General features: G+C 40.3%; 2 protein-coding genes across 4 annotated transcripts in view; one reads left to right on the forward strand and one right to left on the reverse strand.

Annotated features, from left to right (window-relative positions):
• The window catches only part of LOC102293959 (stress response protein NST1), a 24622-nt gene extending 17926 nt beyond the window's left edge, over positions 1-6696 (forward strand). For both annotated transcript variants that reach the window (XM_042223493.1, XM_042223494.1), the window contains 2 exons: positions 1861-3226; positions 5738-6696. In XM_042223493.1, coding sequence (XP_042079427.1) covers positions 1865-3226; positions 5738-5872 — 1497 coding nt within the window. In that variant the 5' untranslated portion in view covers positions 1861-1864 and the 3' untranslated portion in view covers positions 5873-6696. The remainder of the gene's footprint in view (positions 1-1860; positions 3227-5737) is intronic.
• A 1564-nt stretch (positions 6697-8260) lies between these two features.
• On the reverse strand, positions 8261-10713 carry LOC106633303 (C-C motif chemokine 3). 2 transcript variants are annotated; one of them, XM_042223480.1, is made up of 5 exons: positions 10505-10690; positions 10351-10378; positions 10133-10234; positions 8829-8952; positions 8261-8708 (listed from the first exon to the last, which is right to left on the reverse strand). In XM_042223480.1, the coding sequence occupies exons 2-5, from the start codon at positions 10358-10360 to the stop codon at positions 8606-8608; spliced, it is 339 nt and encodes a 112-aa protein (XP_042079414.1). In that variant the 5' UTR covers positions 10361-10378; positions 10505-10690; the 3' UTR covers positions 8261-8605. The 2 variants fall into 2 exon arrangements, with proteins under 2 accessions (XP_042079414.1, XP_014191016.1); XM_014335530.2 differs by lacking the exon at positions 10351-10378 and having other exon boundaries at positions 10505-10713.
• Positions 10714-14420: the final 3707 nt, after the last annotated feature.

Here is a 14420-nt window from a genome sequence, read left to right on the forward strand (position 1 = left end):
TACAATGGTAGCATACACAGTATGTGATTATGGATATGGTTGGAAATATGGAAGACATAAACTATATAGCTTGACATAACTATTGTACCACTACTATTCCTATGTATAGACATGTACACACACACATGTACACACTAAATATACATATGCATACATATACATACACATATACCTGCACATGTCCGTACACATGGAAGGTCCATTATGCATGAAGTGGTGACCGTGGATGTTCACAGTGTCCAGTGACTTATGACGTCGTGATTGAGGAGTTAGAGTCTAACTGCTGTTGGGATGAATGATCTGCGAAAGCGCTCCTTCCTGCAGCGAGGGTGTTTCAGTCTCTGACTAAAGGAGCTGCTCAGCCCACTCACATACTCATGCAGTGGGTGATGTGGGTTGTTCGTGATGGATGTCAGCTTTACTAACATCCTCCTCTCGCCAACCACCTCCACAGACTCCAGGGGACATCCCAGCACGGAGCTAGACCTCCGCACCAGTTTGTCAATCCTGCTCCTGTCCCTGTCCGTGCAGCCACTCCCCCAGCAGGCCACTGCATAGAAAAGGGCAGATGCTACCACAGTGTCATAGAATGTCCTTAACAGAGTCCTGCAGACTCCGAAGGACCTCAGTCTCCTCAGCAGGTGGAGTCGACTCTGGCCCTTCTTATACAGGATGTCTGTATTTGTAGTTCAGTCCAGTTTATTGTTGAGGTGAACACCCAGGTACTTATAAGAGTCCACTATCTCAATGTCTTTCCCTTGGATGTTCACCGGTGTTGTAAAAGTAAAAGAAAAACTTCATTTCAGTCTAAATTTTTAATCTCATAAATGTCTTCTGCTTGAGTCACTAGTAGAACATGAGATGGTGGCCACACATCATTGCTTCTAATCCCTTCTGAGATATTTTTTTTTAGTTTAGTTTAGTTTTTTGTGTGTTTTTATCACTGCTGGCACAATGAGACTGCGCCTGCAGCCATTCACGTTGCACAAGTAGTCCCGCGCCTCCCTGATACCACATCCACGCATGTTGTTGCAAGAAGGTTTGCTGTGTCTCCCACTACAATCTCAAGAGATAGCAGGAGAAGTGGTGTTACGTGAGAGGAGCTGGTCAGGGCTATAAAATTACATCAAACTAGCAACAGGACCAGTATCTGCCCAAGGAGCACTGCTGGAGGCCTAGAAAAGGACCTCCAGCAGGACCAAAACAGGACAATTCCCAGCCTCATGTGGCGAAAGGGTAAAGGCAGTTCTTGTATAATGAAGGTATTCATTTCACTGATGGCCCTCATGTTCCCCAGATTTGAATCAAATTAAGAATCTGGGATGTTACGAGCATCCAAAGCTGCCAAAAAGCACCACAGAGTGTCAGGAGCCCATCAGTGACCTGATTTAGCTCTGAGAGGAGCCTGATCTGTCGACAGTGTCCCGGAGGGTCTTATGGACATGGGGTCCATAAACATGACTCATCCACATTATGGCACAAGTTTGATCAGCCTCGGATTTCAATTTTTAATGTTGTTGGTATGATTTTGAAAACAGTCCTCAAAGCATTGCTGATTTTGGTTTCCAATGACTGTTGTTACCTATTAATCTTCTCATCAAATTATGTAATGCAAAGTATTCAGGGTTCTTTGAGTGTCGTGTCTCTTTCTGATATAATGTAAAGTGTGGGAGAGTTTGTGTAATGCTTTAGGCTCTTGGTAAGGCTCTAAACAAAAACATAGCACACTTAGTGCTATGACATCAATATTATTGAATGGTATGTTTGTCTTTGCTGTAATAAAATTAATTCATTATACAAAAAAGAACCATAAACTTGATGTATTTGAGAATAATCTACTTTCCTTTTCCTGTTAAACAGAATCATGATTGACTTTGAGGAGGCAGACTTCATTTTGGAAAATCAGAAAAGAAAAAGAAAAAAAGATCTCAAAAAAGACAAAAAACCCAAAACCAACATGACTGTGAAACCACAAGAGAGCATCCAGAAGAAAAAGAAAAACTCCCAGCTCAAAGAAGAAAAGAAGGAAAGGAAACAAAAGAAAAAGGAAAAGAAGAAAGAAAGGCAAAGAAGGAGACTGGCCTTAGAGCTAGGCAGCAGTGCTGTATTTAAACAGTGCGGTAGTGCCCAGGAAAAACCTTTTGAGAAGCCTGAAGCATCAAAGCCGCAACAAAATGAAAAGCTGAAGCCTGATCGTCTGACTCAAGACTCCAAAAAGAAATGCAAAAGAAAAAAAAAAGTGGTGTTTGATGTGTCACCCTGTTACATCCGTGTCAAACGGCCTAAATTTGCGTCATCCTCCACCAAAGAGGAGGAGGCTGTGAAAGGCGCTGAGAGCTGTTCACAGGACGCAGTGACGGGGAACAGCCGCGATCAGGACTCTCAGGGCACCAGTGATGACATCAACAGCCAGGACTTGTTTATTACCCAGAAGACTTTCAGAACATCGCTCTCCGAACCCTCCAGCGGGGAAGTCAATGACGGAGCCCTTATGCTATCTCCTCAGGTGCGAACACAGCAAGGCGAGTGCCAACAGCTTAAACGATTTCATGAAGAATCAGAAAAACGGCCACATGACTCACAGCCTCATCAGCTCTTTGTGCAGCCAAACCCAGAAGAACCTGAAGAAGGTAAAGGACATCATAAGATACATGAGCAGAGAAAAAAGTCCCTTCTGAAACAAGAAAACACAAACTTATCTGGAGAGCAAAGAGTCTCACGTTCAGTGCATTTAAAGCTCAGTGAGGGGCATCCTTTCCTGGAGGAGCCAATCATTGTCGACTCCTCCCTGGATCTTGGAGAGCGTTCCCCTTCATGCCTGCCACATATTAATAAGTCATTACTTCCTGCCAGGTCCACAGTGAGCTCTTCCACACAGACAGAAAACTTCTTCACCACTGAGCTCTCCTCCTACCTCAGCTTCTGCCAGAAAAGTAGACCAGCTGTTTGTTTCGATGACGTGAAACCTTTAGACCTGAGCCTTCCACACAGGGTGAGAAAAGACCACAGGAGCTGTTTGTCAGTAATGGAGGTCAACCGTGAAGGAGAAGGAGGCATGGGTCCATCTGGGTCTTCCCTTGTGAAAGAAAATCAGGTGCTTTTGGGTCGAGGAGAAACAACTCCCAGTCCGCAGTTGTCAGAATCTGATCAAAAGTCTGCTGATACAACGACATCGAGCGAGGACAGCGAGCAGCCGTGCCGCGCTGGCAAGCTGGACCTGATTCAGGTGATACCACATGATCCTATTTGTGTAGTTATAGAGCAACAGATGATAAATTCATCTTACATATTGAACTTTATATTACAAACTTCAGAGCTAACACAGATATCTTTTTATGTGTTTTTCAGCTTCAAACCTCTTGAAATTGCAGTTCTTTCTTTTTTCTTTCACAAAAATACTGAAAATACTGACGTAAGGTGTCCCACTGATGGGAATTGTGCTGTTTTATCCTGTTTGTGGAAAAAAATGTAATGTACAGCTCTTTTAGGAGATTACTGGGAGATTTAAAAAAAATAAAAGTATGACTGTAAAGATTAGTTTGTGGAAGATGTAGGTGTAAGAACCATGATAAAATATGAAAAACAGATTTAACAGTTACAAATTATTGATATTTATTTTCCCATTCTTTGCCACTCAAAGCCTATCCTGTATCCTATTTCTTACTAAAAGTATTCAATATAAACACACACTCACCAGCAGAGTGGCGGCAGGGTCAGTTAACCAGCTCTAAGGACACTCTCACGCTAGTAGCGACTACAGGTGGGTTTTAATTATCGATTTATCGATTAAAATCGATTCTAGCTTGGATAACGTGATATCGATTCATTAAAATTCTGAATCGATTTTTAAATATAAATTTATTTTGCCCAAAACGCCAGAATCTCAGGTTAAACCTCACAAAATTTCAGCAACCACCAAACAGCTAAAGCAGTAAATAAGAGCAGGTACACGGATTCTGCACAAAGTCGTAAACGCAAAGCGCGGAGATGTGGCTTTCTCACCCGACGGCACGGACACGGTCGGGGCTGGAAGCCGACAGCTCGCTGAATCTGATGTTTCGGCGAGTCCGCGGTCAAATCACTTTTGCGCTAGATTCAGAAGCTGTAGGTTTTTATCTCTCTCCAAACAATATTGACTGAACCAGCAGCAAAAGAAGATCCAAACTACACTTCACACTAAACATCGTCATGAATTCCCTCCCAGTTTTGCTGTTTTGCTTCCACCACAATAAAATCACACTTCATGCAGAGCTCGCTCGCTCTCTCTCTCTCTCTCTCTCTCTCTCGCTTGCTTATTACACACAAGTCTGTCGTTGTTTACAGCGCTGTCGGCCGCTGTTTTTTTTCCCCTTTTACTCACTTCTGAAAAGAAAGCCTCATTTCTGCTGTTCAATTATGAACAAATTTAAACTTTTTAAAATTATGCAAAATTGCAAAACACTTAGCTGTGTTGCAATTCTGTAACTTTGCTCTGCTTCACTTCAGCAGCATCAGGTAATGTTCATGTGTTGATTAATGGTTTTCTTTCGTTTTGAGCTACTGCAGAATATTTTTAAGGTCATCTGCTATAAAATCCCAGGCCAGGAAAATCTCCTTCATGTTTTTCTGTGTTACTTTGACACAAAGGCATCTGCTGTGATGCTTACACCTTTGATAAAGTCTCGCAAGTGTCAGCTTTCTTTTTATAGATATAAAAATATGGAAATGTACTGATGCGTGATCAGAATTATAGTATTTCTGACTGAGGCAAAATTTCCCCGATTAAAATCGAATCGAATCGGATTGAATCAAATCGTGGATCGAATCGATTCGGGACCTTGTGGATCAGAATCGAATCTATTCTAGAAATCAGTGACGATACCCAGCCCTAGTAGCGACCATTGTGTTGTTCAAAGTTTTAGGAGCAGGGGTTGCTCAGTAGGTAGCGTGGTGGCCCCATGATCGGAAGGTACCTGAGCAAGGTACCGTCCCTACACGCTGCTCCCCAGGCACCCAATGGCTGAGTGAATTGGTTAAATGCAGAGAGGAATTTCCCCACAGGGATCAATAATGTATATATTATTATTATTATTATCTTTCAATCAGTGACAGACGTTCTTTGACTAGTTCCAATAACCAAGACTAGAAAACCATTGTTGATATCGTATGTCCAGAGCACTAATAAGGATTACTTGCATGTACGCTGACTTCAATATTTGAGGCCATGTTGATTATGAGTAACACCTTGTAAAAGTACATATGTAACACAAAATAAGGATAAAGATAATATGGTCACCTTTAATGATTTTGTTTAGGACTCTTTTGACAAGTTGCAAAAATTAGTGTCACGTAGATGTCCGAGTTGTTGGCAGGGCCGATAAAAAGTATTAATTCAGTAAGGACTAGATGTTACAATCCCGGACAATGCATGAAGATTCATTCACTTTTTTAAACATCTCTCAATCTGTCAGATTTCTCTTATCACCCTTAAAAATACTGGTGACCAGCAGTGCTACCCCTCAGCCTCCTAGTAGACACACTACTAGGAGGCTGAGAGTATCAAATTTAGGCATCTTATTGGGGCCAAGAAAGAAATTTATCCAGGGCTGTGCATTTCAGTTGGTTCGTGTATTTTGACATTATAAACACTTAAGAATTTCTGTTTTTGCTGAGCAGTAAGAAATGTTTATCAGGAGAAAAGGAGTAACTGAAGTTTCTTCCACTGTTCAGTAACAGTATGACTTTTTTTGGTCCTCAGGTCAGAGCGGTCCAGATGAAACTCAACGAATCCTTCTTTTTCAAACCCAAAGGAGAGGGACGGTCACCCAGGCCTGAGTCACCGCTGATGAAACTCTCTCAGGGCAGAGACACTAAAAGGAGGAAGAGTCGCTGAGGTCACAGGGTTTTAATATAGGCTGCTATTAGCCCTGTTGGCTGACGTCAACAAATAAGATGTGACGTTTGTGTTGACGTTAGTGGCCAATATTTATCTGTTCAGTCATATCAATTTCGTGCTGACTAAATGTTCAGAATTTCATCTGAAAGCCTTTAAAAACTTTTATATAAGATTAAATGAAATCGTTACTGCCACACGAACAAACAAAGAAGACTTAAAAAAAATTTATTTAACACATTAATATGGACCTAGAACTTCACAATTGGAGCACGCTTAAACTTTCCTAGCAGACACCATCTAACGTCTGGAAAACTGTTCAATTTTATGAGCTTCAGCTGAGAAGCAGCGTGTGTCAAGTGTCGAGCATTCCTGCTGAAACTCAGCCTGTGCCTGAGGGTCTTTAAGTAGAAGGACAGTGACATTAACACTCAGTGAGCTCAGGTATTTTATTATACATGCTGTAAAGTTCTGATCTACATTATATGGACAACAGTATTGGGCCACACGCCTCAGTTCAGGTGTTTTCGGTCCCATTATCATAAGGTTAAAACATCATACGCCCAGATGTGCAGTCTGCCTTTACAAGTATGAACATGGTCCTCCAACATCAGCACAAACACTGTGTGCTGGGAGCTTCATGGCTGAGCAGCTCCTGTACGTGTAACGTGTAGCTGTACGTTTATCCAAATACTATATGTTAGGAACATGAACAGAAGAAACATGCTTGCATTAAAAGAAAAATAAACTTCTGGGATAGAAATTACTGATTACTGTCTTTTGACCTGTTCTTCTAAAGTTTTTAGTATTCTGTCATGTTTTTTTTAATTGCTCTGTAAGTTTGTCCGGCAGTGGCAGTTTTTTGATGCCATGTCGCTATGACAGCATGTCGTAGTTCATAACATCATAACAAATAATCTATTGTTAAAGTTTATTTATTGTGACATAGTAGAAGTTCACTTTCTGTTGAGTGTTGATGCAGTATTTACCAAGTTCTTAAATGGTGCTAAATAAAGATCTTTATTATTTAAGTCTGTCTGCCAGCAGAGTTTGTGTGTTCTGCTATGAAACATGGAGAATATGTGAAGATGAATTAAGACCTTATATTCAACCAAGTGCTGCAAAAGGCAAGCTACATGAGCAACAGATGTTTTAAAATGATCTCAGTGTTTTCAGATGGATTAGTGAGAGTACAGGTCCAGAGGTGGGCCAGACCCACCATCACAGACAAGGAGAACATGCTTGCAGATAAGTTCTGATGCACAAACTACTGAATAAATGCCAGCTGATGTATTACATGTGTTTTTCTTGCACAAATGAAACATACTCTTTGAACATCAGAGCCGAACAGCAGTGGTGCAGAGGTAATCCAGCACCTCCGTCTCATTGGACAAAAAGCTTTTGGTCAGAGTCCAGTCGGTTTTCACTTTGGTCAAGCTGTTATTGCTTAAATGTGTCTAAAGCATCCCAGAGTCTGATCCTGGGAAAGCTTCACTCCTCACTGGTCTCAGCCTCACATCTCACAGCAATCAGATATGGAAGATTGAATTCAGAGCTCTCTTTTTCCTAATTATTCTTCTGAAACCAATTTTATTTCAATTCTTACTTTTAATCATTCTGGAAACAAGATAAAACAGATAAAAAGTTACTTTGTTGAAACACACCTCTTTCTTCTCCGCTTGTGTTTTCACGTTTCCCTAAAATCCCCCAAAATCAGTGTAATTCAGTCCAAGTCAAAGTGGCCACCAGGGGTCAGCTGTTGCCCTTACAAGATGGGCTTAACAGCATGAAAACAACACAACTAGTGTCACTTTAAATATCCACTGGTCCCGTCCCAACTAATGGCCTATAAAAAGGTATTTTACCAAGGTGTCACGCAAGAAACATTTCACTATGTGTAAAACCAATGAGCTGTCTCAAGACCTTCACAACCTTATTGTTGCAAAACATTGCTCCCTTTTTTTGTGATAGCCAGCTTCCCGCTTGCTTCCCTAACTGCAGCTGATGCGACAGGGCTTTGGCGCGGGTTTGCTGCCGTTGCTGCAACTAGGAACCGGGGAATATGGAGGAGTGAGGTGGGAATGATTTTAATTTCCGTAATTGTTCTCCGTTGTGGGTGTTTGTGGAGTGCATGTTCAAAAATAGTTGGGAATGGAAGCAGCTGAGGATGCTAGTTGGTTATGCTTTTCATATCTGAAAGTGCAATTGTTAGTACCTTGATATCTTTTGAATCAGATATCTGGGCCTAAATCCTGAGAAGCCATGAAAACTCTCCAGTAAGCTCCCATCCAAAAGCATGGCGTGGTCTGCTGGTTCCATTCTGCAGCCGTGTCGTTCTTTAATGGTGAGGCAGGAAATGGACCCAAAGATGCAGACTTGGAGGCAACCTTGAATAACCAAAGACTGACCTTTATTTAGTTGGCAGCTGCAAATCCATAGTACAAATGAAGACAGAGATGAACTAAATCAAGGAAGTACTACAGCAAAACAGAACTAGGCATGGGGAACATAGGAGGACATGAAAAACTTAACACCTAATATCAGAATAAAAACATAACCTAGGCAAAGGTAACATCCAAACTGAAAACTCCAAAAATCTAAAAAGGAGAATATAAAACAGGAAACTGGGTATGCCCGGTACAAAACCCAGGCTGCAGCTGTCTTATAAAATTGCTAGCATGGGTTAACATAACACAAAGCTTTATTATGCTTGATCATGAACTCTGAAGAGCTTTATTCATCATCGTTCTGCAGATTGGCCATTGATGCAAAAGCTTCTTGAGCCCAGGTGACGCTCTGGCTCACACAGATGCGTCTCCCGGTGGCTGTACCGATCCTGCAGGAAGATTACAAGAGAGTTAGGATAGAAGATACCACGCTGTGCCTCGTGTTTTCATGCATTCTGTTTTGTGTTCAGAAATTACAATTACTGAAATTACTCATTGTGGTGACATACACAAATGCTTTTTCCAGACAGGCGCTGTGAGACTTGAAGACAGAGACTATTTTCTTCGGTGGTATCCTTCCAGTAAAGAATTTGAAACAGCATTGTCCATGAGACATTTCAAGCAATTGTTGAGCTAAAAGGAAAAAAAATAATAAAAAGACAGTAAAAAATTCAGTTTCATAGCAGCATGTGTCAAAGGTGTTGAGCATTGTTGCTGAAACTGACAGTCTTTAAATAGAAAGGCAGTGACATTAACACTGTCAGAGCGCTCAGGTCCTTTATGATATACACTGATGATGTTTTAAAATAACTCATCAGCCCAAGATTACATTTTAAACAGAGTGGAGTTGCTTTCAAGTTTTGTAAAATGTAAAATGCATTAACAATAATAAGTTAAAGTTAACAACGAAGTATAATCTGAGGTTCAGCTGATCTGAACATTGATTGAACTGAAAGACAATAAAAAAGATTTTTAAACACCACAGTTATTTAGGGATTTCTTAAAGCCAGCAGAACTTTTGTTCCCTTCTGACTCTACTAACACTCACTGAAGATGAACTATCAGCTCCCATTAAACCCTTCAACCAGAACTCATGTGACAGTAATCTGTATCGATTAGAATAAACACAACCTTAGTCATGATCATTATAATGGTCCTAAATGACTCGTGGCAAGATAACTAGCTAATACTGCAGAATTCCTCTTAGTTGACGCTGTTCTTTAGTGATGCAAAAATCCATTTGGGGCTCATTTAACCAGCTGGTAACACAGCTGTGAGGATGATATTATTTTCAACATGTTTTGTAAACTAAGAGAAAAAGGTGATTCAGAATCTTGAAATTGACATTTCTAAAATGCAGTTGCACAAAATAAAAAAAATCATAATAAATCCCTCCAAAAAGTTTCATAACAGATTAAAATGCAGCATATAGAACTGATTAACAACAATAAGTTTATTTAAAACCAGATAAAAACAGGTATAATTGGAAATAATTCGTCTAAATTTCAGGAGCAGGAGCGTTCCTCCATACACTCCCCTGCACTACTATCTGACTGGCCCAGGAGCCGCCACCAGTCCCCTCTGAGGCCTTCCTCAAACCCCAGCCTCAATTCATGCTCAAACCATCTGCCATTATCTACTAGAAATGCTGTCAAACCTTTTTGCAGATGTGGTCCCAGTTAATTAATCCGAGGTATAATGTTCACTCATTTTCTTAGTGTAACTTGTAAAAGTTACGACCAATCAAAGAAAAACATTAAAGGGCCTCAGATTACATTTATCTTCAGACTGTAAAGCAGACTGACAGACTTACGTGCAGCAGCGCAGTAATAAACCGTGAGCAGCAGAAGCAGCAGTCCCACTGTGGCCTTCATGTTTACTCCTCTCTGGATGTGATGATGTCCTTCTGCTGTTGCTGTAAGAAGTGATCTGAATGTTTAATGCAGTCTCACGCTCACTTAAAGGGCCGTTATATGTTTGTCACGGTGAGTTTTTCCTGTCACTTAAACACAAAGATTAGAAATCACCAACCAAGCGACATCTCTGCAGCTACTCCACACTGCATACAGAGACAGATAACATCAAGAGATATAAAAGTATTCGACTCAACTAAGTAGTTACATTTAAAATATATTAATCTGAAATGAGATGACCCAAATGCATACTGTACAAGGAGAAAACGCACCTTTTATGAGGACAGTCCAAAGTCCAAAAGATGCAACAAGTCCAAAGAGTGCAAAAAAAGCAACATAAGTCCAAGAAACAGACAAGAAGCACACAAAGGCAGATCACTGAGGAGTTAAAGAAATGCCACCTCAAAGATTAAAGGGAGATGGCTGTAAAAACAGGATTATGTAACAATAGGAAATGGGAGGGAAACTAAGGAGAGCAAATGGGAAAGAAGAAAAACAACACAGAGGAAGTAAAACTTGACACAAGACACAAAAGAAACAAGCTAACACATTAAAACAGGAAGTAAGTAAATACTGAAGCCAAGACACAGAAAATAGACACTGGGAAACACTGGAAAAGGCTTTGAGAACACAAAGAACTACAACGAATAAACCCGAAGGCAAAATACTAAACAGAAAATAAACAGGAAACAAAAGTTAATCAAGAGATTACAATGGAAAACTAAAAATGAAAGTAATTGAGAGAAAAGCTCTAAATAATCCTAAAATCCACAAACTCCCATGATGGAAAAAAACATGAACGTGACACGAAAAGAAAGGAGTGAAAGAATAATTCCAGTTTTTTTCTTCCACGTGTATTTCTTTTTTCTAACACGCCTCTATTAACCCTTACAATCCATATGGGCTTCACTAGGAAACAACATAACAAACATTTAGCAGAGTCAAATGACTTCACAGTAGTCATGGGCACCTGCTCCAATCAGAAGCTGGGTGGTTCCATATGTCCCAAAATTACACTCACTTGACACTTTCTCTGGTACAACGTGCCTTTATCAGGTTTTCCCCATTTTACCATCAGAGCTGTCTCAGTTCTTCATGGCACAGATTCAAAAAGATGCTGAAAACATTTCAGAATTTGGTGAGCGAATTGTGTGCTGTACATCCATGATGCATCTCTCCTGTTCCAGCACATCCCAAAGGTCCTCCTTTGGATTGAGGGGTGACGTGGAGCTCATTTGAGTACACTGACCTCACTGTCATGAGCCTTCTCTATAAGAAGTCATTACTTCCTTCCAGGTCCACAGTGAGCTTTCCACACAGACAGAAAACTTTTTCACCACTGAGCTCTCCTCCTATCTCAGCTTCTGCTAGAAAAATAGACCAGCTTGATTAGAGGACCTGAAACCTTTAGACCCGAGCCTTCCACACAGGGTGAGAAAGGCCCACGGGAGCTGTTTGTCAGTAATGGAGGTTCAGGTGTCTGATATGGAGTGTCCTGCAGAGCAGTCATAGAGATTACATGAATATACGCTGACCTCATTATTTGAAACTCTGGCCATGTTTAATGTAAGTCTCTGCGATGTAACAACACACATGTAACAGGAAATAAGGATAAAGACAGTAATGTAAGTAAGTAATTTTACTTAGGACTTTGTTACCAGGTCACAAAAATAAGTACGGATGTCACAAAGATGTCTGAGTTTTTAACAGGGCCCATAACAACTATTAAAAAATATTTAAAAAAAACACACGAAGTTTCATTCACCTTTCATTCCTCGAGTTAAATTCAATTTTATTAATACAGCGCCATACATCTCGCAATCTGTCAGATTTCTTTTGTCACCTTTACAAATGGTTGAAGTCGCATTCTTTTAGCAGCCAGCAGGGGGCAACTCATGTTCAAGAAAGGAAATATCACCGCAGATGAAACTCTCTCAGGCAGATAAACTAAAGGAATAAAAGTAGGAAGAGCCGCTGAGGTGACTGGTTGCTAAACTGCAGTTCATGCAAAGATATATATATATATCTATATTTTTTAAATTATTATTATGGGGTGATATTAGCCCTGCTGGCCGATATCGACATATCAGCAAATAAGATGGCATATTTTAATGTGATTAGTCAATATTTATCTGTGAAATCATATCAATTTGGTGCTGACTAAATGTTCAAAATTTAATCTGAAAGCCTTTAAAAATTTTATACTAGATATTTTTCTTTCCTCGAAAAATTTAATGAAATTATTTAAACACAAACAAACAAAGAACACTAAAAAAATAAAAAAATAAAAAATGTAATTTCACACGTTGATTTGGACCCAGAACTTTATAACCGCAGCTATCTTAAACTTCTGTAGCACACAGCGAAACGTCTGGAACACCGTTCAGTTTTAATAGCTTTAAGCTGAAACGCAGTTCATGTCAACGGTGTTGAGCGCTGCTGCAGAAACTCATCAGAACACGAGAGTTCATGTTCAGGTTACACGAAACAACCGCTGTTTTCGGCCTCACTCCTAATCAGAAGGCCATGTGTCCGCTACCAGTATGATAGGCTACTGGATTTTTTGGTAGGGAAAAGATGAAGTGTGGAAATTTCTCGTTAAAAAACAAAAACAAAAAAGTAAACGCCCGATTCAAAGCAAACATTTTTTATTTTTTATTGAAAAAACATGCGTGGGTTGTTTTTTTTAATATATATACACAAAGCATTTTGGAAAATACAGTCATTATAAAATTGCTGCTAGCATGGGTTAACATAACACAGAGCTTTATTATGGCTGATCATGAACTCTGAAGAGTATTCATTCATCACCGATCTGCTTTTGCTTAAAAGCTTCTTGAGCCCAGCTGACACTCTGACTCACACAGATGCGCCTCCCGGCGGCTGTACCGATCCTGCAGGAAGATTACAAAAGAGTTAGAACAGAAGATACCAGCTGTGACTCGCGTGTTTATGGATTCGGAGTTTTTTTGTTTTTGTTGCTGTTGGTGGGGTTTGTTTTCGGGTTTTCTTCTTCTTCTTTTTTTGCCTGTCCCATTCGGTACTTAACAATAATTATTATTACCGGGATTATTGTCTGAAGGCCAAGAAAGATGCCCAACTGATTTATTTTTCCATTTATTTTTGGTCATGGCTTTGCCAAATTGCTCCACTTGATAGATCTTAATAATAAAATTATTATTATTATTATTATTATTATTATTATTATTATTATTATTATTATTATTAGTATTGAGCCAGTAAAAAGTCTAGTACATATCTGAATGTAAGTATTACTGCACATTTGAAGGGGCAGCTTCTGTTTGTGTGCATTCACTAACCAACACTTACGGGCTGCTTCATGAGTTAGGCCTGTTCAACTGCGTGTTATACCAGATATTTAATCAGCTCTGTCACATGGCAGCAACTCAGTGTGTTTGGATATGCTCAAGACAACCTGCTGAATTTCAAACTGAGCATCAGAATCAGGAAGAAAGCTGATTTAAGTGATTTTGAATGTGGAATGGTTGTTGGTGCCAGATGCTGGTCTGAGGATTTCAAAAACTGCTGATCTACTGTCAATTACCTCTCTAGGGTTTACAGAGAATGGTCTGGAAAAAAAGGAAATAGCCACTGAGCAGCAGTTCTCTGGCTGAAAATCCAATTTGACTGCCAGAGATCAGAGGAGATTGCACAGACTACTTTGAGCCTGATAGGATGGCAATCAGCCAGGCTGTACTTTAGGACCAGCTCAGTTCTCAACATTCTGGCAGATTTTTAGCTGATGGTGTCATCTTTGGCCTTGGATCAACAGTCACACTCTTCAATCATTCTCCTGATTTCCTCTGACACTGCTCTTCCTTGCCTACTGGATAACTCTCAAGCACTCACCTGCTGGCTTCTGCTGCTCACTCCTCCTCGGCTGTCGGGAGCAAAAAGAAAAGGTAAGATACCTCACCTGCCTGCCCTCCTGCTCACCACTACACCCCATCAGTCTGAGAAAGAAAAGGAAATGTTGGACATCTTGTTTCACTCATCCAGTCACACTCTCTGACACTCACCTGGAAAACCACACCACCCTTAGGAAACCCAGCTCTCCGCGACCCCAAGTAAACAATCATTCATCGCTCCTCTTTGCAAATATTGTGTGCAGACATGACTCATCACTGCCTCATAGTGGATCACACACCTGTAAAACCTCTCACTGCC

This window comes from Haplochromis burtoni, unplaced genomic scaffold (genome assembly GCF_018398535.1).
Source record: "Haplochromis burtoni strain Fernald_Lab_line unplaced genomic scaffold, NCSU_Asbu1 Contig_112, whole genome shotgun sequence".
NCBI classification, from domain to species: domain Eukaryota; kingdom Metazoa; phylum Chordata; class Actinopteri; order Cichliformes; family Cichlidae; genus Haplochromis; species Haplochromis burtoni.

Bases quoted from the DNA above. Each gene is read 5' to 3' on its own strand.
- LOC106633303 (XM_042223480.1), bottom strand. The intron at 8,953-10,132 runs GTAAGTCTGTCA...TTTTCCTTTTAG, and splicing joins TTATTACTGCGCTGCTGCAC to CTCAACAATTGCTTGAAATG. The intron at 8,709-8,828 runs GTATGTCACCAC...ATCTTCCTGCAG, and splicing joins TGTCTGGAAAAAGCATTTGT to GATCGGTACAGCCACCGGGA.